Source organism: Pelodiscus sinensis, chromosome 16, assembly GCF_052426305.1.
Source record: "Pelodiscus sinensis isolate ZL-2025 chromosome 16, ASM5242630v1, whole genome shotgun sequence".
NCBI classification, from domain to species: domain Eukaryota; kingdom Metazoa; phylum Chordata; order Testudines; family Trionychidae; genus Pelodiscus; species Pelodiscus sinensis.
The window spans coordinates 2,098,545-2,119,500 of record NC_143067.1 but is presented as its reverse complement, the minus strand read 5'-3'; the positions used below and the strand labels follow the sequence as shown (position 1 = coordinate 2,119,500).

The 20,956-nt window shown below is 55.5% G+C and overlaps 1 protein-coding gene across 3 annotated transcripts; it reads right to left on the bottom strand.

Annotated features, from left to right (window-relative positions):
- Nucleotides 1-230: 230 nt before the first annotated feature.
- On the bottom strand, nucleotides 231-12,602 carry LOC142818213 (ovomucoid-like). 3 transcript variants are annotated; one of them, XR_016346928.1, is made up of 7 exons: nucleotides 12,288-12,602; nucleotides 10,528-10,550; nucleotides 9,718-9,833; nucleotides 4,074-8,534; nucleotides 2,180-2,230; nucleotides 1,719-1,834; nucleotides 231-499 (listed from the first exon to the last, which is right to left on the bottom strand). XR_016346928.1 is itself a non-coding variant. In XM_089769438.1 (6 exons), the coding sequence occupies exons 1-4, from the start codon at nucleotides 12,343-12,345 to the stop codon at nucleotides 8,450-8,452; spliced, it is 282 nt and encodes a 93-aa protein (XP_089625564.1). In that variant the 5' UTR covers nucleotides 12,346-12,422; the 3' UTR covers nucleotides 231-499; nucleotides 1,719-1,834; nucleotides 2,180-8,449. The 3 variants fall into 3 exon arrangements, 1 of the variants encoding a protein (XP_089625564.1); XR_016346927.1 differs by having other exon boundaries at nucleotides 2,180-2,313; nucleotides 12,288-12,578; XM_089769438.1 differs by having other exon boundaries at nucleotides 2,180-8,534; nucleotides 12,288-12,422.
- Nucleotides 12,603-20,956: the final 8,354 nt, after the last annotated feature.

Genomic DNA, 20,956 nt, shown 5'->3' with positions numbered 1-20,956 from the left:
GGCTGAGCTGAGGAACTTCCAACCGCTTGCTGCTCCTCGACAGGTGGGTGCAGGCTCCGAGGCGGAGAGGCGGCGGGTGCAGGGCACGCTCCGGGGAGCTGCATGCGGATTCTCAGAGAGGAAAGGAGATGGGAGAAAGAGGAGGCATAATAACGAGTGGGGCCTTGATGGGCACAGTCCTGGTGCTGCACTGTCTATCCCAGTGTTTTTTAAACTTTTTAAGACTGAGGAACACCAAACAATACTTTATTTATTGGGAACACCAAGAATTTCTTTCTTGAGTAAAAAAAAAAGGAGGCTTGTTCCTTTAAGGGTGGCCATTTTGAATCTGTTCTCTCGGTGGCACACCTCCAACTGCCTCGTGGCACACCGGTGTGCTGCAGAACACACTTTAAGAAACGCTGTTGTATCCCTGGCCAGGCCGCACGGTCCCTGTGCTAAGAGCTGGTATGACGAACGGAGAGAGATCGATTTACCTCCTCAGTCTGGCCAGCAGCATCTGGAACAAAATGCAAACAGACACAGTGAAGGGACGCGTCGGAGGGGAGGGCAGTTAAACATGCTGGTCCCTGTGGAGCCCTGGTAGGACATGCATGCCTATTCCCCACCAGCACAGGAAGCAATAGCAGGACCCGGCCGGTAGACGCCGTGAGGCGCTGGGGCTTCCATGGGCCCCAGAGGAGAGGAACTGACCCTGGTGCCTCCGTGGGTGGGTGGAGCCAGGGCAGCTTTGCCCCTCCCACCAGAAGCCTGTCACCAGACCAGGAAGTATAAAGGGCGGCGCCTCCCACTCCGCTGGTGCTGAGAGGCGGTGGAGGCGGGTGGATGGGGCTCGCTCCCTGCGGCTGAGCCCGGGATCCCCCTGCCCACCGGGGCACTGGCTGCTGTGGCAGACCCGCCAGCACTGCAGTGGGCCAGCTACCCAGAGGAGGCCGATGCTGCCCTGCTCCCCCAGATACGCCCCAAGGGCAGGGCAGTCAGTGGCCTGGGGACATTGGAGCCCAGTCTGGCTGCAGGCAGCTGGCGGGTGGGTTTCCCGCGGACCGAGTGGAGGAACACGCTGCCACGCCCCGTTAGAGCCCTGGGCTGGGGTCTGTGGGGCAAGGTGGGCCCCATCCCCAGAGTGACCTGGGCTCGGGGTCGTCAGCTGGAGCCAGGACGCCCGACCCCTGGCGTTTCCCCTGGCGCGGCTGCAAGAGCCTAGAGATACCTGAGGGCTGGGTTTGCCCTGGGCTGGTGACAAGTGCCCGGCTGAGTGACTCTTGCGAGTGCCCTGCCTCAGGCGCCGCTCTCAGTGTTACTGGGCTTCTGGCGGCTCCCCCGCCGCACCACGGGACTGGACTGACTCCCGGGTTAGCTCTGCCTCTGTCCCGGGGGGTGGAGCCGCGTGACTGTGGACTCCGCTCTGCCCTTGCCTGAGGGCTTGGTGCTACCTCGCCCCTGGCTTGGCGCAGACCGCTGCCTGCAGGCTCAGGGACCGTAGCTGGCAGGCAGCCTGGCTCGTCGGCCTGGCCGGGGTCTCCCACGTACGCTAATTCCCCCCGGCACTGGGTGGAGGCCCCAACGGAAGAGGGAGGCGACATGGCGTCCCGGGGAGGCAGAAGGAGAGGGGCGGGCGCCAGGCCACGACAGCGAGATGCAGACGGGCAGGGAGGGGCGTGTTTGCATCGCAATTCTGGTCTCGCTCTTCTGAGCAGGCTGCTCCTTCCGTGACTTACAAGTAGGCAGCGCAAAATTCGCATTCGTTGTCGTACGTCGTCCCATCGGTGCCACAGACAGGGTCGTAGTCGTCAGGGCAATCATCTGGAGGGGAGTCGTACTCACTGCACATTTCCTAAGGAGAACAGCAGTATGGCTATTAATGGAACTGTCTGCGTTTCTGCGGTGCTCCTCTCCCGCCTCCCACGGGGCTGGGCGATCTTGGAGTCCAATCCTGTCCCCTGTCTCTGCTGATCTCCAGACTGACTGCCCCGGTCCTCTCTCGCTGCCAGGCAGAGCTGAGCCCGTCTCCCTGGTGCAAGAGACCCTATGTCTGCACACCAATCCGTGCGCCCAGATCAGCGTGACCCACTCCAGCCATGGTCAGGCTGCGGGTTTTTCCAGAGTAGTGTACTCGGGGTGGTCAGCTCCAGAGAGTCACTCTCCCCTGTCTGGGACACAGGGCAGAGCCTGCCCCTACCTTGAAGCCTGAGTCCTTCCAGGTTTCTAACCGAGGCTCATGGTCCCTGGGCTGCCACAAATGTCAGATTGGAGAGAGTGACCATTCACGAACGGAGAGAGATCGACTTCCCTCCTCAATCAGGCCAGCAGCATCTGGAACACAACTCAGACAGACACAGAGAAGGGACACATCGGAGGGAAGGGCAATTAAACATGCTGGTCCCTGTCGATCCCTGGTAGGACATGCATGCCTATTCCCCACCAGCTCAGGAAGTACCAGCAGGGCATCCCTCCTGCTCACACATCCCAGAATGCTGTTTGCTTCTGCTGCCGCAGCGCGATCCCACTGAGTCATAATCAGCTTGTGGTCCCAGATCCCTTTCCACACTCCTTCCTTGCATTTTTATTATCAGATCTGGCAATTTTTGACATGAAGAGTTTATTATTTTGAAGCGATTCAAGCTTCCAATTAAAAAAACCAATGTCTTTATCTGTGTATTCTGAAGGATTTGTTTCAAAACCTCTTCGCAATTTAGCAGGCACTACACAACTCTTACATGATATTGTGTTACCTCGAACACACTGGGAACCTGGAGCCTTTCCGTTGCTTGTGAATCCAAATGACAAACAGTCTTCACAATACCTGCCTTTCTTATTAGTCAGCTGTAATTTTTCATAATTAACTTGAACTGCCTCAGTATTTTCCTTGCTGAAAATATGGGAGTTTGAAATACTCACTTTTTTCTTTAAAGTTCCTTCTTTTAACCAAGGATCCCTGGGGAATTTGAATATTAACTTGTATATTTACAGTCACACAAGAGCCACGCGTGCTCACAGTGAGTGTGGGCATTTCCTCTCCCCCACAGTGATGAAAGGCTTTCCGGTGGTCTACACCAGGGGTCTCCAAACTTTTCAGCCCGAGGGCCACATTAACTATCAAACAGCAGTTCGTGGGCCGACTACACACTTGAGGTCCAAATACAAAACAATCAAAACATGGATGTTGTTTTTAATTATTTATTTAATATTATTTTATTCAGTTATTATTTAATAACACATTGATACACTACACATGAACACCTGTATTAGTGTGAATGGTGAAATTGTTTCCTGGATGCCAAAATTGTTTCCTGGATGCCAAAATTGTTTCCTGGATGCAGACATTTCTGGCTTTAGATTTGTTGTCCCTAACATCAACAGTGACCTGAGATTATCATCGGACAAGTTTGTTCTCAAATTGTTCTTCACGTATTTCATTCTTGAAAATTTTTGTTCACACAGGTATGTTGTTCAGGTATGTTGTTCACAGGTAGACTCTACACCATGGCGTGGGATTGCACCACTGACTGACAGCACCTTCACCCCCCGCCCACTCTCTGCCTTTACAAAGGGACCTAGCAGCAGCTGCTGGTCCCGCTTCTATTGATCAGCGCAAGATTCCTCTCCCCTGCCGCTCTGTCATTCCAAAGGGACCAGCTGCTGCTGCTACTAGATCTCTTTGTAAAGGCAGAGTGGCAGGGCAGGGGAGGGGAGGCGTCTCAAAGTCCTGCGGGCTCCTCTCTGTCTCTTTAGGAAGGGCAGAGGGTGGGGAGGGGGATGGGAGCGATCAGGTTCTCGCGGAACCCGAACTTTCACTTTGTGGAACCCCAGGGTTCTGCGACCGCAATTTGGAAAACACTATACTAAAGCATCCCTGAGAGTATCTGTCTAACCAGTTCTTCAATTTCTCCGGCGTTTGAGATTCCACACCCGCTCCCAGAAATTATTGTCTTGTTTAACCACCTGCACAGAGCTCATAGGACTATTACCATGAGTCACCTCAGAAATAGACTGGCTGCTACTGGAACTAGCCACTGTGGGGGGCTGTGAACTCGGGTACTGAACCGAGCTCAATTGAAGCGGAATTGACTCACCCAAGTAGAGGCAGCAAAGGGCCAGAGAGAAGAGTAGAACAGCTTCTGTGATTTTCATGGTCTGGTGGCTGTCTGGTCTGCTCCGCACTGATATATAGGGTGCCGGAGACCCCGCCTGCAGGATGACATCATCCAAAATAGGCGTCACAGCTCCAGCAATGGGAAGCAGAGCTCCCAAGGGAAATACCGAATCGTGAATGTTTCCTTGTCAACAAGTGTCCGGGATTCATGGGAGGAACCTGCAAGTCACGCCCTTCTTGTGCTGAAGAATGGAGCAATTCTGTGTGCCGAGTGCTTCCCACGGGCCAGGTGCCGCCCAGACCTGGGCATTCCTGTTTGTTGTGACAGAGTAGGAAGGAACCCATCATGCTGCAGCGTCAAGGCCTAGCAAAGGTACCAGCAACTGGCATTTGCCGTCTTACCAGCCTCTTTTGGCCACGGCCTGTCCTGGGGCCCAGCAGCAGGGGGCCAAGCTGTCCCGAAGGGATGGCCCTGCGGGCTGATCTTACAAGCGTTCGGCAGGGAGCCGGAGCGGGGAGAAGCGCAGAGGCTCTTTAGGGCAGGTCACACTCAATGGCCTGTGACCCCAACAAGACTTGAGATTCCAGGATCGTCCCCCTTTCCCCAGCTCGTGCCCTGTGATAACAGCGGTGTGGAAATCCCCTCTCGGCCAGGAGCGAGGGGCTGTGGCCGGGGCGCAGTGTGCAGCCAGCAGGCCCATGTCCCGGTGTTCACGGACAAAGAGACAGCTCCCCCAGGGCAGCCCCACACGAAGGCAGGGGACGGATCTGCTGGGATCCGGAGACCCTGGGCAGGCAGTGGCTGTGCTGCACAGGGGCAAGAGGGCAGCACGGAGCCCAGATAGAGGGGCCCTTTGTGTTTGAAGTAAACCCCTTAACTCGAATTAGCTGTTACTCCTCCTAGAATGAGGTTTAACAGCTAATTCGAGTGAAGGGGTTTACTTTGAACTCCCGGGCTAGTCAGCTTCCAAAACGGCGACTGCAGGGAACATGCTAATGAAGTGCAGGATATTTAAATCCCGTGCTTCATTTGCAATTTCGATCACCCTCGTTAGCCTCCCTAGTTCGAACTAGGGGGCTAGTGTAGATGTAACCTGCATGTTTTACGTGGTGGTTAAGCCATGATGGCACTCTTTTGGTTCTCTTACTGTGGTTTTTTTTAATTTGGGGTATACATTGAAGTTGAGCCTCCGGTAGAGTGCCTTTGAAAAGAGATAACAGCCAGGGGGCACTGTTGATTTGCCTACTGGTGCTTGATCTCTTAGGGGTCACATTGCCCAGCTTGTCTGCAATCCCAAGATCTAGAGACGGCCTTTAGGAAACAAAGCTGAGACTCCCCCATAACCTGGGACCCTGGAGCTGGGGCGTTCAGAGCAGGGAACAGCATGAGGCTCATTGGAGGAACATGAGGCACAGCAGGCTGTGTGTGGGTGCAAAGCCGAGGCCTACAGAGCAGGCAGCCAGAGTGTTGGGGCGGGCGGAAGCTGTGGGGTTTAGCAGCATCTTGTCTGTTACCACGATGTGGTCGTACCCAGGATGCCTGCAGGTCGGTCTGGCAGCCCCAGTGCAGTAATGCTCCATGTAGCCAAGTGGGTGCACAAGGTTACCAGGTGTCAAGTCCAGTATTTGAGTTTTCTGTTGGGAAACAAATTGAGAACATAGAACTGTCCGGTATTTTCTGAACAGGGTGCAATGCAGACTGTGCTGCCATGTCAACTGTGTCCGGTATCTTTGATGAAACCACCTGGCAGCACTATGGGTGCATGTTCTCGGGAAGACACTGAAGGTGGCAGCCGACGCCCCCAGTACTTGGCACGCAGACGGCCGGACACCGAGGAGCTGGGCTATCACCGACGCCCGGCAGGAGGGCTGTGTGACCACCGGGGTGGGTCGACCCGCACTGCAGCTGACGGAGTGACCTCGACCCAGCTGGCCGAGAGGGCCCCACCCTCACAGACCTGCTGGGCATGCGCCCTCGGGAGACTGGCTATAAAAGCCTTTGGAGCAGCTCACTCAGGGCTGGCTGCCGGAGGGGGAGGAGGTGCTGAGGCCGGGTGCTGTTCCCAGAGACGCTGCAGATTGAGAGTGAGCCCAAGGGGAAGACGTCAGGGCAGGGAATTGCACCCAGAGCCCTCAGTGTTGTGCCAGGAATCCCGCCTGAGTGAGCCGTGGACCATGCCGCTGCCCACAGGACTCTAGACTGGGACCCGGTGGACGTGGGGGGCCTGGGACACGCTCCCCCTCCATACACCTCCCCGCCTGGGGGAGCTTTGCCAAGGCTGCATTGCCTTAGGCCGCAGGGCTGTAGTACCCTGACTAAGGGGGCTTATCCATGGCCTAAGGCCATGGGTCTGTATGACCCTGACGAGGGACTTGTGTATGTGGACTGGGGCCACTATGCGGTAATGCCATCAACACAGGGGTGGACTTTTTTGGTAAAAACCACGGGGGCAATAGCGCCCTGAGGAAAGGGGCGTTTATACTGACTGAGGCCGTTGGGCCGGGCCGTAAATAGAATCAGGAATTGGAAGGCTGAGCTGAGGAACTTCCAACCGCTTGCTGCTCCTCGACAGGTGGGTGCAGGATCCGAGGCGGAGAGGCGGCGGGTGCAGGGCACGCTCCGGGGAGCTGCATGCTGATTCTCAGAGGAAAGGAGATGGAAGAGAGGGGGTATAATAACGAGTGGGGCCCTAATGGGCACACTCCTGGTGCTCCTGCACTGTCTATCCCAGTGTTTCTTAAACTTTTTTAAGACCGAGGAACACCAAACAATACTTTTTTTTATTGGGAACACCAAGAATTTTTTTCTTGAGGGGGAAAAAAAAGGAAGCTGGTTCCTTTAAGGGTGGCCATTTTGAATTCTGTTCTCTCCGTGGCACACCTCCAACTGCCCCATGGCACACCGGTGTGCCGGAGAACACACTTTAAGAAACGTTGTTGTATCCCCTGGCCAGGCCGCACGGTCCCTGTGCTAAGAGCTGGTGTGACACGGCAGAGGAAGGGGAAATGGAGCCAGGGAAAGAATCCAGCGGCGTGTGATTCTTCCCAAGCAGACGGAGTGACGGGGACTGTCAGGATCCCCACAATGCAGGGAGAGCGAGACCTTAAACTCCACGCAGGGTGCTGGTGGTGGATCGTGAGAGCAACTGGATCCAGCCTGTGGCCCACCGGGGAATTCAGCTTTCTGTGCGGTGCCCGTGGCCATGGATTCACCGGCTGCCCTAGAGGCACAGGCTCGACCCTGCGGCCTTCAGGGCCCAAGAGGCTGAAACGCGCCCATTACAGCAGTGAAGTGAGGCTGAGCGCCCGTGAAACGCAGGAGCCAGAGAGGTGCCGGGCTGGAGGTTGGTGCAAAATCTTTGGATAAAACGGTTTCCCATGAGAAAATGCCATTTCGTGTAAATCAACATTTCCCACAAGCTTGTGGCGATTTGGACACAATTTCAGTTTTGAGAAAAATACGTTGGGAGGATCTGGAGGGCGCCGGAATGATCCGCTCCGAGCGGTCACGGGCACTGTAGGAACCCCTGGGTCGGGATGTGGGGACTGACCCTTTCTGGGGTTGGCCGTGCGAGCCGGGTCGGACTGGATTCTCCCCTGGCAGCTTTTGCGATGTGAACGTGCTCCAAGGAGCGCTGCCACTGAAATGCTTCTGCCCCGCCCGCGAGGAGCTCAGTCAGGAGGGGTCACAGCAGAGGCCGCAAGCCGCCAGCTGCCCAATGACTGGCTGGCGAGGCAGCAAGGAGAGTGGGAGAAATGGCTGGAGAGGCGGCCGTGGGGGGGCAGCTCACAGCACGGCTCAGCATGGCCACACGGAGACCGAGGAAGGAGAAGGGCAAGCCCTTTACACCTCCCACCCCCTGGAAGGAGTCAGACACGGGGAACGAGTTTGGAGGGTTGGTCCTTTGGCCTCCCATCCCTTGATGGTGTCACAGGCAAACGCCTTTTCCCTGGGGCGATGCTCATAGTCTCGTTCGGGCCATTGAGCACACTCAGAGCAGGAAGGAGTCAGACACGGGAACGTATCTGGGGTTGCAGGGAGGTTTCTCTTGTAGGAAACGCCCTGGCAGGAGGCGATCTACTGATTGCCAGTCTGTGGCTTACTTAATGCACCTGACTGGTCGTTGCATTCTGGGTTCCCTTTGAGACCGGTCAGTAAACTTGGCAGAGCCTGTGAGAGACCCTGGAGAGCAGAGTCCCTGCTAGGAGAGCGGAAAAACCAGCGAGGCAACGGATTGTGCGGAGTTTCCTTTATTGCGCGGGCAGGGGGATGGGCAGCGACGCTACCGGGGGCCAGGCCGTGGAGGTGGGATGAGAAGCGGCTCCGTGCAGGGTTCTGGGCGTGGCAGCGAGCATCTAAAGTTCAGTTCTGGCTACGACCGCATCATCATATGGGTAACATTCGCCATAATATGCAAAGGAAACATACTCTGGGTCTGTCCTAGGGAAAGAGAGAGAGGCAGAGAACTCAGGGCTGCAGCAAAGCTTCTCCCAAGCCCCCGAAGTATCAACTAACCTGAGCCCTTTTGCTGAGGGCAAACCAGAGAGCGGGAGCGTTGACCCGGCCGGTAGGCGCCGTGAGGCGCTGGGGCTTCCCTGGGCCCCAGAGGAGAGGAACTGACCCTGGTGCCTCCGTGGGTGGGTGGAGCCAGGGCAGCTTTGCCCCTCCCACCAGAAGCCTGTCACCAGACCAGGAAGTATAAAGGGCGGCGCCTCCCACTCCGCTGGTGCTGAGAAGCGGTGGAGGCGGGTGGATGGGGCTCGCTCCCTGCGGCTGAGCCCGGGGACGCCCTGCCCACCGGGGCACCGGCTGCTGTGGCAGACCTGCCAGGACTGCAGTGGGCCAGCTACCCAGAGGAGGCCGATGCTGCCCTGCTCCCCCAGATACGCCCCAAGGGCAGGGCAGTCAGTGGCCTGGGGACATTGGAGCCCAGTCTGGCTGCAGGCAGCTGGCGGGTGGGTTTCCCGCAGACCGAGTGGAGGAACACGCTGCCACGCCCCGTTAGAGCCCTGGGCTGGGGTCTGTGGGGCAAGGTGGGCCCCATCCCCAGAGTGGCCTGGGCTCGGGGTCGTCAGCTGGAGCCAGGACGCCCGACCCCTGGCGTTTCCCCTGGCGCGGCTGCAAGAGCCTAGAGATACCTGAGGGCTGGGTTTGCCCTGGGCTGGTGACAAGGGCCCGGCTGAGTGACTCTTGCGAGTGCCCTGCCTCAGGCTCCGCTCTCAGTGTTACTGGGCTTCTGGCAGCTCCCCCGCACCACGGGACTGGACTGACTCCCGGGTTAGCTCTGCCTCTGTCCCGGGGGGTGGAGCCGCGTGACCGTGGACTCTGCTCTGCCCTTGCCTGTGGGCTTGGCGCTACCTCGCCCCTGGCTTGGCGCAGACCGCTGCCTGCAGGCTCAGGGACCGTAGCTGGCAGACAGCCTGGCTCGTCGGCCTGGCCGGGGTCTCCCACCTACGTTAATTCCCCCGGTACTGGGTGGAGGCGCCATGGCGTCCCGGGGAGGCAGAAGGAGAGGGGCGGGCGCCAGGCCACGACAGCGAGATGCAGACGTGCAGGGAGGGGCGTGTTTGCATCGCAATTCTGGTCTCGCTCTTCTGAGCAGGCTGCTCGTTCCGTGACTTACAAGTAGGCAGCGCAAAATTCGCATTCGTTGCCGTACGTGGTGCCATCGGTTGCACAGATAGGGCTGTACACAGGAGAGCAGTATTCTGGAGGGTAGTCGTACATACTGCACATATCCTACAGAGAACAGCAGTATGGCTATTAATGGAACTGTCTGCGTTTCTGCGGTGCTCCCCTCCACCTCCCACGGGGTGGGCGATCTCTGAACGCAGGGCAAGGGACAGTCCCGCCCCGGGGGCTCGCGGAGTCCATCCCTGTCCCCTGTCTCTGCTGATCTTGGGACTGACTGCCCCGGGCCCCTCTCGCCTCCAGGCAGAGCTGAGCCCGTGTCCCTGGTCAAAGACGCTTCCGAGATCACACGCTGTGTGCAAAGGGGCATCTCCTGACGGGGGATGCTCAGACAGAAAACCCTTCCGGCTCTGTGGGACCGTCCCCTCCCCTGCTGTGTCTCTGAGTTGCTCTTCGCTCTTCCAACAGGCCCAACCCCCCCCCCCCCCCCCGGGCAACAGCGCCTGGGATCCGCCCCTCGGGCCACGTGGCTCGTGTCTCCCCTGCCGTCAGACACCCCTGGCTAGCTCAGGTCAGCTGACTTGGGCTTGGGCTGCACAATTGCTCTGATGGCCTCTATTCTCGGGCTGGATTCTGAGCTGCAAGGAGGGGGAGGGTCCCAGAGCCCCAATGTCTGCACACGCTGCCCTGCCTTGAAGCCTGAGTCCTCCCAGGTTTCTAACCCAGGCTCGTGGTCCCTGGGCTACCACAAATGTCAGATTGGGGAAAGCGAATGTTCACAAACAGGGAGAGATCGACTTACCTCCTCGATCTGGCCAGCAGCATCTGGAACAAAATGCAAACAGACACAATGAAGGGACGCGTCGGAGGGAAGGGCAGTTAAACATGCTGGTCCCTGTGGAGCCCTGGTAGGACATGCATGCCTATTCCCCACCAGCTCAGGAAGTACCAGCAGGGCATCCCTCCTGCTCACACGTCCCAGAATGCTGTTTGCTTCTGCTGCCGCAGCGCGATCCCACTGAGTCATAATCAGCTTGTGGTCCCAGATCCCTTTGCACAGCACTCCCTCCTAGACAGTCGTTTCCCACTTTGTGTGCACGCTACCGATTGTTCCTTCCTAGGAGCATTTTGCATTTGTCCTTATTGAATTTCAGTCTGCTTACGGCCAACCATTCCTCCAGCCTGTCCAGCCCCTTTTGAACTATAACTCTACCCTCCAAAGCACGTGGAACCCCTCCCAGCGTGGTATCACCTGCAGACTTCACAAGCGTCCTCTCTATGCCGGTGTCTAGAAGTTGATGAAGAAATTCAACCGAACCCAGACCCATTCCCTGTGGGACCCCTCTCCATACTCCTCCTTCCCGCCCCCCCCCCCCGCCCTGCCCCTCGCCTTTCCTGTGAGCCACTAATAACTACTCTGTGGGAACGGTTTTCCAACCCGGTATGCATCCCCTTTTGTAGCTCCATTTAGGGCCTGTCTTTCCTCACATTGTTCATGAGAAGATTATTGATTGCTTAATAATTTGCCTCGTTATCATTCCAGATATGGATCAGCTGGCTAGTCTGTAATTTCCCGGTTGTCTTAAGCAACCAATCGTAAAACAACACGGAGAGGTTGGTCTCATCTGTTGGCTTTTGAAACACAGGTCCCTGCCATTTGAGCGGAAGAACTTTTCCTTGAGCTGCCAGCTGTAGTAATATCCCCTGATGTCCTTCCACAGCTACATCCAGGCCACCACAGCCAAAAAATGGCCACTGACATCAGCGGAAGCTGGATTAGACCCGAAGAAAAATGGCTTGTGACTGTCCCTAAAACAGCCTGTTACAGGATAGGCCATTTCATGCACAGACGCTTTTCCGCCACTTGGTTGTCCTGCTCTGCACTGGATCTGATCGGTGACTCCAGTTCCGGTGTCTTTCTTCCCTCGTCTCTCTAACCGTGAGGAGTTTCCTGATCTGCTCATTATAGGGACGCTTTTGAAAACCATGTGATCTAGGACTTCCACAGTCAGTCTGCAAAGAGCCAGTTTAAAGCAAGAGGGGTTGAACTCTAAAGACTGTCTCGGCACCTGTTTTGAAGGATCCAGGACCTCCCTGACAGTCCTAATAACCTAGCCAGCTGTCTCCTATGTTCCGTCTTTATTTGAGTGGGTCTTCATAATGAAATAATAGCAAAGAATTTCATCAAGAAACATAGGGCTGGAAGGGACCTCGAGAGGTCATCTAGTCCAGTCTCCTGCACTCACAGCAGGACCAAGCACCGTCTACATCACCCCGACCAGTGTTATTTAACTGGCTTCTAAAAATGTCCCATGAGGGAGATTCCAAATCAACGTTGGCAATATCCTCCAGTGTTTAACCTCCCTGACCGGGCTCATGGAACTAGCATGCTGCTTGTTGTGAGGATGGTGCAGGGGTATCTCAGACGTACCTCGGCTGCTACTGGAATGGGCCACAGTGCAGGGCTGTGTACCCAAGTCCGGACCAGAGCAAGGTCGACCCCGTCCTACCAACAGAGGGTTTGGAACGGAGCTCAGTAGATGTTGCAGAAAAGTGACTCACCCAAGTAGAGGCAGGAAAAGGCCAGAGAGAAGAGCAGAACGGCTCCTGAGATCTTCATGGCGAGGCGGCTGTCTGGTCTGCACTGGGCTCTCGGTGCTCTGCTCCCTCGGTAAACCCCACAGACGGAGCCCCGCGATATATAGGGTGCCGGAGAACCCGCCTGCAGGATGACATCATCCAAAATAGGAGTCACGGCTCCAGCAATCGGAAGCAGAGCTCCCAAGGGAAATACCAAATCATGAACGTTTCTTTGTCAACAAGTGTCCAGGAAGCATTGCAGGAACGTGCAAGTCACACCCTTGGAGTGCTGAAGAATGGAGCAATTCTGTGTACCGAGTGCTTCCCACGGGCCAGGTGCTGCCCAGATCTGGGCATTTCTGTTTGTTGTGACAGAGTAGGAAGGAACCCATCATGCTGCAGCGTCAAGGCCTAGCAAAGGTACCAGCAACCGGCATTTGCCGTCTTACCAGCCTCTTTTGGCCACGGCCTGCCGTGGGGCCCAGCAGCAGAGGGCCAAGCTGTCCCGAAGGGATGGCCCTGCGGGCTGATCTTACAAGCGTTCGGCATGGAGCCTGTGCAGGGAGAAGCTCAGAGGCTCTTTAGGGCAGGTCACCCTCAATGGCCTGTGACCCCAACAAGACTTGAGATTCCAGGATCGTCCCCCTTTCCCCAGCTCGTGCCCTGTGATAACAGCAGCGGGGAAATCCCCTCTCGGCCAGGAGCGAGGGGCTGTGGCCGGGGTGCAGTGTGCCGCCAGCAGGGCCATGTCCCGGTGTTCACGGACAAAGGAACAGCTCCCCCAGGGCAGCCCCACACGAAGGCAGGGGACGGGTCTGCTGGGATCCGGAGGCCCTGGGCAGGCAGTGGCTGTGCTGCACAGGGGCAAGAGGGCAGCACAGAGACCAGGCAGAGGGGCCCTTTGCCCCTTGTGCACCCAGAGATCAGGGCTGAGCTGAGCTTCCAGGTCGCTGCAGTGGGGCTCAGGAGGGGGGTCATTGGGGCGCTGGCGCTGGGGGGCTCCACACGGCCCAGTGCTGCTGGGGGCAAGGGAGGGGTGTTCTCTGCTCCCATGTGCAGGAGCCGCTGGAGAGCGAGTCACTGGGTGGGTGCCCTGGCCCTGCCTCTGGGCTGGGGGTTCCCTTCTCCCCTTAGCTCTCGAACTCTGGTTTGCTCTGGCCCAGGTCTTACTCCCCAGAAAACGCTGCTATGGAGCCGCTGACCCGTCCCTGGCCCACGACAGGCCCGTTCAGAGTCTGGCTGCTACAGAGCTTCAGTGTCTCTGCAGCGCGGTGCCATCGGGCGAGGGGAGCAGGCGCTGGGCGGAACTGGTGGCCACGCCAGAGCACAGAGCAACCAACTCCACGCTGCGCGGTTCACAACAATGACGGTATCAAGACTGCGAACATAAGAAGAGCCAGACTGGGCCAGACCAAAGCCCCGTCTATTCCAACAGCTTGTTTCCCAACAGTGGCCGATAGAGGTGACCCAGAGGGAATGAACAAAACAGGGAATCATCCATTGATTCATTTCCTGTCGCCCATTCCCAGCCTCTGACAAACAGATTCCGACCCATCCTGTGTAATAGCCATGGATGGACCTGTCCTCCATGAACTTAACTATTTTTTTCACTCTGTTAACATCCAGGTTGTCATAAGATCCTTTGGCAAGGAGTTCCACAGGTTGAGTGTGCAGAATGTGTAGAAATATTTCCTTTTGTTTGTTTTAAACCTGCTACCTATTAATTGTGTTTGGTGATCCCAAGTTCTTGCATTATGGGAACCAGTAAATAAGTTTTCCTTATTTATTTTCTCCACACCACTCATGATTTTATAGACCTCTAACATAACCCTCCTTTGTCTCCTCCTTTAACTTGGAAAGTCCCAATTTTTTCACTTTCTCCTCATATGCCAGCCATTCCAAACCCCTCATTTTTGTTGCCCTTTTATGAAGTTTCCAGTGTCAAGGTATCTTTTTTTAAATGAGGCGACCACAGGTGCCTGCAGTATTTATACAGTATGCATGGATTTGTATAGAGGCAATAAGAGATTTTGTCTTATTCTCGATCCCCTTTTTAATGATTCCTAACATTGGTTGCATTTTTCCACTGCTGCTACACATTGAGTAGATATTTTCACAGAGCTATCAGCAATGACTCCAAGATCTCTCTTGAGTCGTGATAGCTAATTTAGTCCCCATCATTCTGTAGACATGGGATTGCGATTGTTTTCAAATATATATGCCTTTGCATTAATCGACATTAACATTCATCTGCCATTTTGTTGCTAGTCACCTAGTTTCATGAGATCCTTTTGAAGCTCTTCTCCGTCCACTTTGGACTTCACTATCTGAGTAGGTTAGAACCATCTGTAAATTGTGCCATCTCACTGTTTACCCCTTTCTCCAGATCCATTTATGAATATATAGAATAGGATTGGTCCCAGTACAGAGGTCACACCGTTTCCAAACACCACGAGTTATGGGTCTCCATTCTGAAAATTGACCATCCCTACCCCTTGTTTCCTGTCTTTTAACCAGTTTATCAGTCCATGAGAGGACCTTCCCTCTCATCCCATGACAACTTACTGTACTTAAGAGCCTTTGGTGAGGGACCTTGTCGAAGGCTTTCTGGAAATCTACGTATACTATATCCACTGGATTCTCACTTGTCCACATGTTTGTTGACGCCTACAAAGAACTCTGGTAGATTATAAAAACAAATAGTCTACTAGCACTTTAAAGACTAACGAAACATGTAGATGGTATCATGAGCTTTCATGGGCACAGCCCACTTCTTCAGATGACCACACATCTAAAGAAGTGGGTGTTGCCCTCGAAAGCTCATGATACCATCTACATGTTTCGTTAGTCTTTAAAGTGCTACTTAGCTATTTATTGTTTTTTAAGTTATTCCTGCTACAGACTAACTCGGCTATCCCTCTGAAGCTTCTGGTACATTAGTAAGGCGTGATTTCCCTTTACAGAAACCATGTTGACTTTTCCCCAAGAAATTATGTTCAACTAAGTGTCTGACAATTTTATTCTTTACTATAGTTTCAACTAATTTCCTGGTACTGACGTTAGACTTACCAATCTGTAATTGCCAGGATCACCCCAACAGCCTTTTTTAAATATTGGCATTGCGTTAGCTATCTTCCAGTTATTACATACAGAAACGTATTTAAAGGCTATGTTACAAACGACAGTTAATAGTTCCACAGTTTCACATTTGGGGTGTGTCTAGACTACATGCCTCCATTGATGGAGGCATGTAGATTAGACAGATCAGCATAGGGAAATGAAGCCGCGATTAAAATAATCGCGGCTTCATTTAAATTTAAATGGCTGCCACGCTGAGCTGACAAACAACTGATCAGCTGTTTGTTGGCAGATCGGGGCAGTCTGGACGTGCCGCGGTCGACAAAGAAGCCTTTGTCGACCGGCGCAGGTATGCCTCGTGAAACCAGGTTTACCTGCGCCGGTCGACAAAGGCTTCCTTGTCGTCTGCGGCATGTCCAGACTGCCCCGATCTGCCGACAAACAGCTGATCAGCTGTTCGTTGGCTCAGCGTGGCAGCCATGTAAATTTAAATGAAGCTGCAATTATTTTAATCACGGCTTCATTTCCCTTTTTCGAATGAACTAATCTACATGCCACCGTCGACGGAGACATGTAGTTTAGACGTACCCTTGGAGTTCTTTCGGGGGGAAGGAATGGCTGAGTGGTTTGAGCATTGGCCTGTTAAACCCAGGATTGTAAGATTAATTCTCAAGGGGGCCATCTGGGACAAATCTGTCAGGGGTGGCACTGAGTCCTGCTGTGAGGGCCAGGGACTGGACTCAATGACCTCTCAAGGTCCCTTCCAGTTCTGTGAGAGAGGTATATCTCGGTATATTAAATGCCATCTGGTCCTGGTGACTTGTTACTGTTTATCAATTTGTTCCAAAACCTCCTCTAATGACACCTTAATCTGGGACAATTCCTAAGAATTGTCACTTAAAAAGAACGGTTCGGATTTGGGAATCTCCCCAGCTGTGAAGACTGAAGCAAAAAATTCATTTAGTTTCTCTGCAATTGCTCTATTGTCTTTGAGTGCTTCTTTAGCATCTTGACCAGCCAGGGCCCCACTGGTGGTGTAGCAGGCTTCCTGCGGCTGATGTACTAAAACATTTTGCTATTCCTTGTTGAGTTTTGGCTAGCTGTCCTTCAAACTCTTTTTTGGCTTTTCTTATTACACTAGCCAATTAGCCCGTCATAAGAGGTGATTTTTAGGTCTCTCCTCCACGTCGGTCTTCTCTCCTGAGCCTCCGGTCTCTCATTCTGTCTCTCTCCATCTGTCTCTCTCTCTCTCTCCTCCTCCTCCTCCTCCTCCTCCTACTACTACTACTTCCTCCCCCCACCTCTCTCTCAGCTCTCCTCCGCCTCCTGCCTCTCTCTCTGTCTCTCTCTTTCACTTCTCCTTCCTCTCCTGCCTCTCACTCGGGGGATCACGGAGCCTAAGTGGCCATTTGGGCTACACACTCCCCGTGCTGCGTGGGGGGTGCAGAGCCCAAACGGTCACTTGCGTCACTTGCTCCCACGCGGCGGCCTGGCTGAGCAGCGCAGAAGTCAGCCGAGCGCCACAGCGGGAGGCAAAGGAGGGCAGGGTGATGATGTTCACAGCCAGGGGGCGGGGCCTGGAGCCGCTGTCACGCCGCACATCACTGCCCCGCCCCCCTTCGCCTCCCGCCGTGGCGCTCGGCTGACTTCTGCGCCGCTCAGCCGAGCCGCCGTGGGGGAGCAAGCGGCGCAAGCGGTCGTTTGGGCCCCACACTCCCCATGCAGCACGGGCCCCCCAGAGGGCACAGCCAGCATTTCAGCAACAGCGCCCCCCAGAGGGAACAGCCAGCATTTCAGCAACAGCGCCCCCCAGAGGGACCAGCCAGCATTTCAACAACAGCGCCCCCCAGAGGGAACAGCCAGCATTTCAGCAACAGCGCCCCCCAGAGGGAACAGCCAGCATTTCAACAACAGCGCCCCCCAGAGGGAACAGCCAGCATTTCAGCAACAGCGCCGCCCGGAGGGAACAGCCAGCATTTCAGCAACAGCGCCCCCCAGAGGGAACAGCCAGCATTTCAGCAACAGCACCCCCCAGAGGGAACAGCCAGCATTTCAACAACAGCGCCCCCCAGAGGGACCAGCTAGCATTTCAACAACAGCGCCCCCCAGAGGGAACAGCCAGCATTTCAGGCAACAGCGCCTCCCAGAGGGAACAGCCAGCATTTCAGCAACAGCGCCGCCCAGAGGGAACAGCCAGCATTTCAGCAACAGCGCCTCCCAGAGGGAACAGCCAGCATTTCAGGCAACAGCGCCTCCCAGAGGGAACAGCCAGCATTTCAGCAACAGCGCCGCCCAGAGGGAACAGCCAGCATTTCAACAACAGCGCCGCCCAGAGGGAACAGCCAGCATTTCAGCGTTACAGACTTACAGACACTGGGCTACTATATATATGATTTTAACACACAATTTGACAGTTTGTGCCCCTTTCTATTTTAACAATGGCTTTTTCTCCCTCACTGCTTCTTTTACTTGCTGGTTAAGCCATGATGGCTCTTCTGGTTCTCTTACTGTGGGGTTTTTTTTTAATTAAATTTGGGGTATACATTTAAGTTGGGCATCTAGTATAGTGCCTTTGAATAGGGATAATGGACAGGTGGCACTGTTGATTTACCTACTGGTGCTTGATCCCTTAGGGGTCACATTTCCCAGCTTATCTGAAATCCCAAAGCCCAGAGACTAGGCTTGCCAGATGCTTTCAGTAAAAATCCTGAACATGGCAAACTTAGTGGAGCAAAAAAAAAAAGTACCTGCGCCTTTAAATGGCCCCACGCTCCTCACTCCCCCACCCGTGGCAGACACGGCAGGGGAAAACTGTACCCGCCGGGCTTCCGTCTGATGGAAACAGGAAATACTGGACATTTCACATGTCTGGTATTTTCTGGGTTTCTTTACTGGACAGCGGACCTGAATACCGAACTGTCCAGGAAAAAACTCTTCTAGAGACTGGCTTTTGGAAAGCAAAGCTGAAACTCCCCCATAATCTCTGGGGTCCTGGAGCTGGGGCATTCAGAGCAGCAAACAGCATGCGGCTCATTGGGGGAGCACGGGGCACAGCAGGCTGTGTGTGGGTGCAAGGCCGAGGCCTACAGAGCAGGCAGCCAGAGCGCTGGGGCTGGCAGGCCTGAGGGAGACACTGGGGGGCAGCCAGTGGCTGGCAAAGGAGAGGCTGTGGGAAGGGACAGAAGGCCTGCACCCTGGCTGAGGGAGCTGCAGGCCCGTATAGGAAAATCTCTGAGTGGGGGTGTCCCTAGCGCCAGGCCTGAGGAGCAGGGTTGAAACATAAATATTGACCCTCCCCCTCCAAAAAAAAAAAAACCCAGGAAAAAATTCAGTTGAAGGGAAAAAACGGGGGGGGGGGGGGGGAAACCAAAGTTTTTGTTGAACAAGAACCAAAAAAAAGAACTTCTTAAGTAAAAAAAAAAAAAATTTAATAACACAGCATTAAAACAGCATGTCCCCTTTAAGAGTGAGTGCAGGGATAGGAACAGGGGAGAGGTTGAGCACTAAGACCCAGGGGAAGCATTGCTTCCCCTTGGTCTTTTTGCCGGCAGCCATTTTGTGCTGGCAGACTTGGGGAACCAGGTAAGGATGGGGGCTGCGGGTGTCGGGGGAGGCCGGGCGCTGAGTGTTCGTAGGGTTGCCAGGTGCCCATCATTTTTGCCTTCTGGCCAGGGAAAAATTTCAGAGAATACTGGACATCTTAGGTGTCTGGTATTTTCTGAATTTTTTTACCAGACAGAAGGTGAAAATACCGCACTGTCCGGGTGAATACCGGACACCTGGCAACCCTATGTGAGGAGCCCCCCACATCACGCTGGGCTACTCCCCCCTCGGGACAGGTGGGAGCTGTAGGGTTTAGCAGAACCTTGTCTGTTACCGCGATGTGGTCGTACCCAGGGTGCCTGCAGGTCGTTCCGGCAGCCCCAGTGCAGAAATGCTCCATGTAGCCAAGTGGGTGCATGTTCTTGGGAAGCTACTGAGGGCAGGTGACAATCCCCCCTAGTGCTTGGAGCTCTAGTGACCTGTTGGCTTGGGGAGGAGAGAAAGGAGAGGCTGGAGCTCTGGGGACCAGTGATCAATTGGAAGGAGGGGGGTTCTCGCCTGGGGAGAGCAGCCAGAGCCCCCCTGGAGGTGATGAAGAGCGAGATGTGCTGGGTGAAGGGTTGCTGGTCTCAAGGGCCCTGAGAACTGCCTGGGCTGGGGTCAAGCGCTCGTCAGCCCTTGTGTGTGAGGCTGGTGAGAGTCAGGCTTGTCTGGAGATCCGGGCTGCATGGCTCCCTGTGGGCGTGTAGCCCGGGGGGCCACATGGAGTGAACTCCGCGAGGGAATCCACAGCGAGAGACGGGGCACAACGCCCAGAGGCGCGGCTCAGGAGCTCTCAGGGGAGGCCTTGGGGCCAGAGGGCCTGACCCGTGGGACGATGCCCCCTCGACAGAAGGCTGTCACGCCGAAGGGGGCCGCTCCCAGGGGCTGTGTGGCGCCCAGAGAGCACAAGGCCTGTGAGTCTGACAGGCTATGAGAGGGCTCCCTTGGCCAGCCCCTCCCTCAGAGCCCAGAGCATCTGTTTGGGGAGGAAGCGTTAGAGAGAAAACACCACACACACGAGCCAGGCTCCAGCGTGCTACCCCGGGGGGGGGTCCCCGTATTCCACAGGGAGATGCTGTGGAGTCCGTGTGAGACTCAAAGCAGGGTCCCTGGGCCAGTTCTGACTGTCGCTTTCTACCAACGTCCCTGTTCTTCTCTGCTGCCCTTTGGAAGTTGCATCCAGGCCTGACAAATCGGTGACATTCCCCTGGGGCTGGCTCTGCTCTGCAGTGTTGGGCTGCCAGGGATTCGCAGTAATTCCCCCCCATGAGTTCAGTTCCTGGAGGTAGTTCGGTAACTCTCTCCGCAGAGATGTGGGGCTGTAGTGCGTCGGAGTGGCTGCCCACTGACCCAGAGGGGGAGGAGCCCCTCTCAGAGCCCCGGTGGGCAGCGCCTGTTCCCAGCACATCACTGGAGGTTCCAGGAATTGTGGCCAGAGCTATAAAAGACCAGCCCAGGAGGCCAGTCTGCCCCCAGCCACCCGAGGATCCAGATGCCTGCTCCGTGCTCCCATGCTGGGAGGTAGCAGTGAACCTGGAAGAGGCGGAGGACCGGTCCAGACGGCCAGAGCCACAGACAGACTGTGACCTGGAGGAACGACACCCCCTGCCAGCAGTGCCAGGCCCCCAGTGACAGGTGACCTGCCATGTAGCCAGGTGTGCTGGGAGGGGGAGTGCGGAAGGAGCCCAGGGCAGGCATCCTTAGTCTGGTGGGGCCAGAGCCGGTGTCAGCGTGTGGTAGGCAGAATCCGCACTAACCCAGTGGCAGACGGAGCTGCAGCTGGCAGGGCTGGGATGCAGCAGGGCGGGCGGAACTGCATCCCCCCTGCCAGCCCAGCCATGGGGGCCCCCTCTCTCTCCCGCCGCGATGGCGGGCTTGTGTGTGAGGGCTCCCCGCCAGTGCTGGGAGACCCCTCTGTGTGCTAGTCCCCACCCGCCAAGCAGGGCCTGGCTGGTCCCTCAGGACTGTGTGTTTGATGCCCCACCCTG

Coding starts and splice junctions, on each gene's coding strand:
- LOC142818213 (XM_089769438.1), bottom strand. CDS start 12,345: ATGAAGATCTCAGGAGCCGTTCTGCTCTTCTCTCTGGCCTTTTCCTGC. Junction 10,551..12,287: donor CTTTTCCTGCCTCTACTTGG/GTGAGTCACTTT, acceptor ATTTTGTTCCAG/ATGCTGCTGGCCAGATCGAG. Junction 8,535..9,717: donor GAATTTTGCGCTGCCTACTT/GTAAGTCACGGA, acceptor CTCTTTCCCTAG/GACAGACCCAGAGTATGTTT.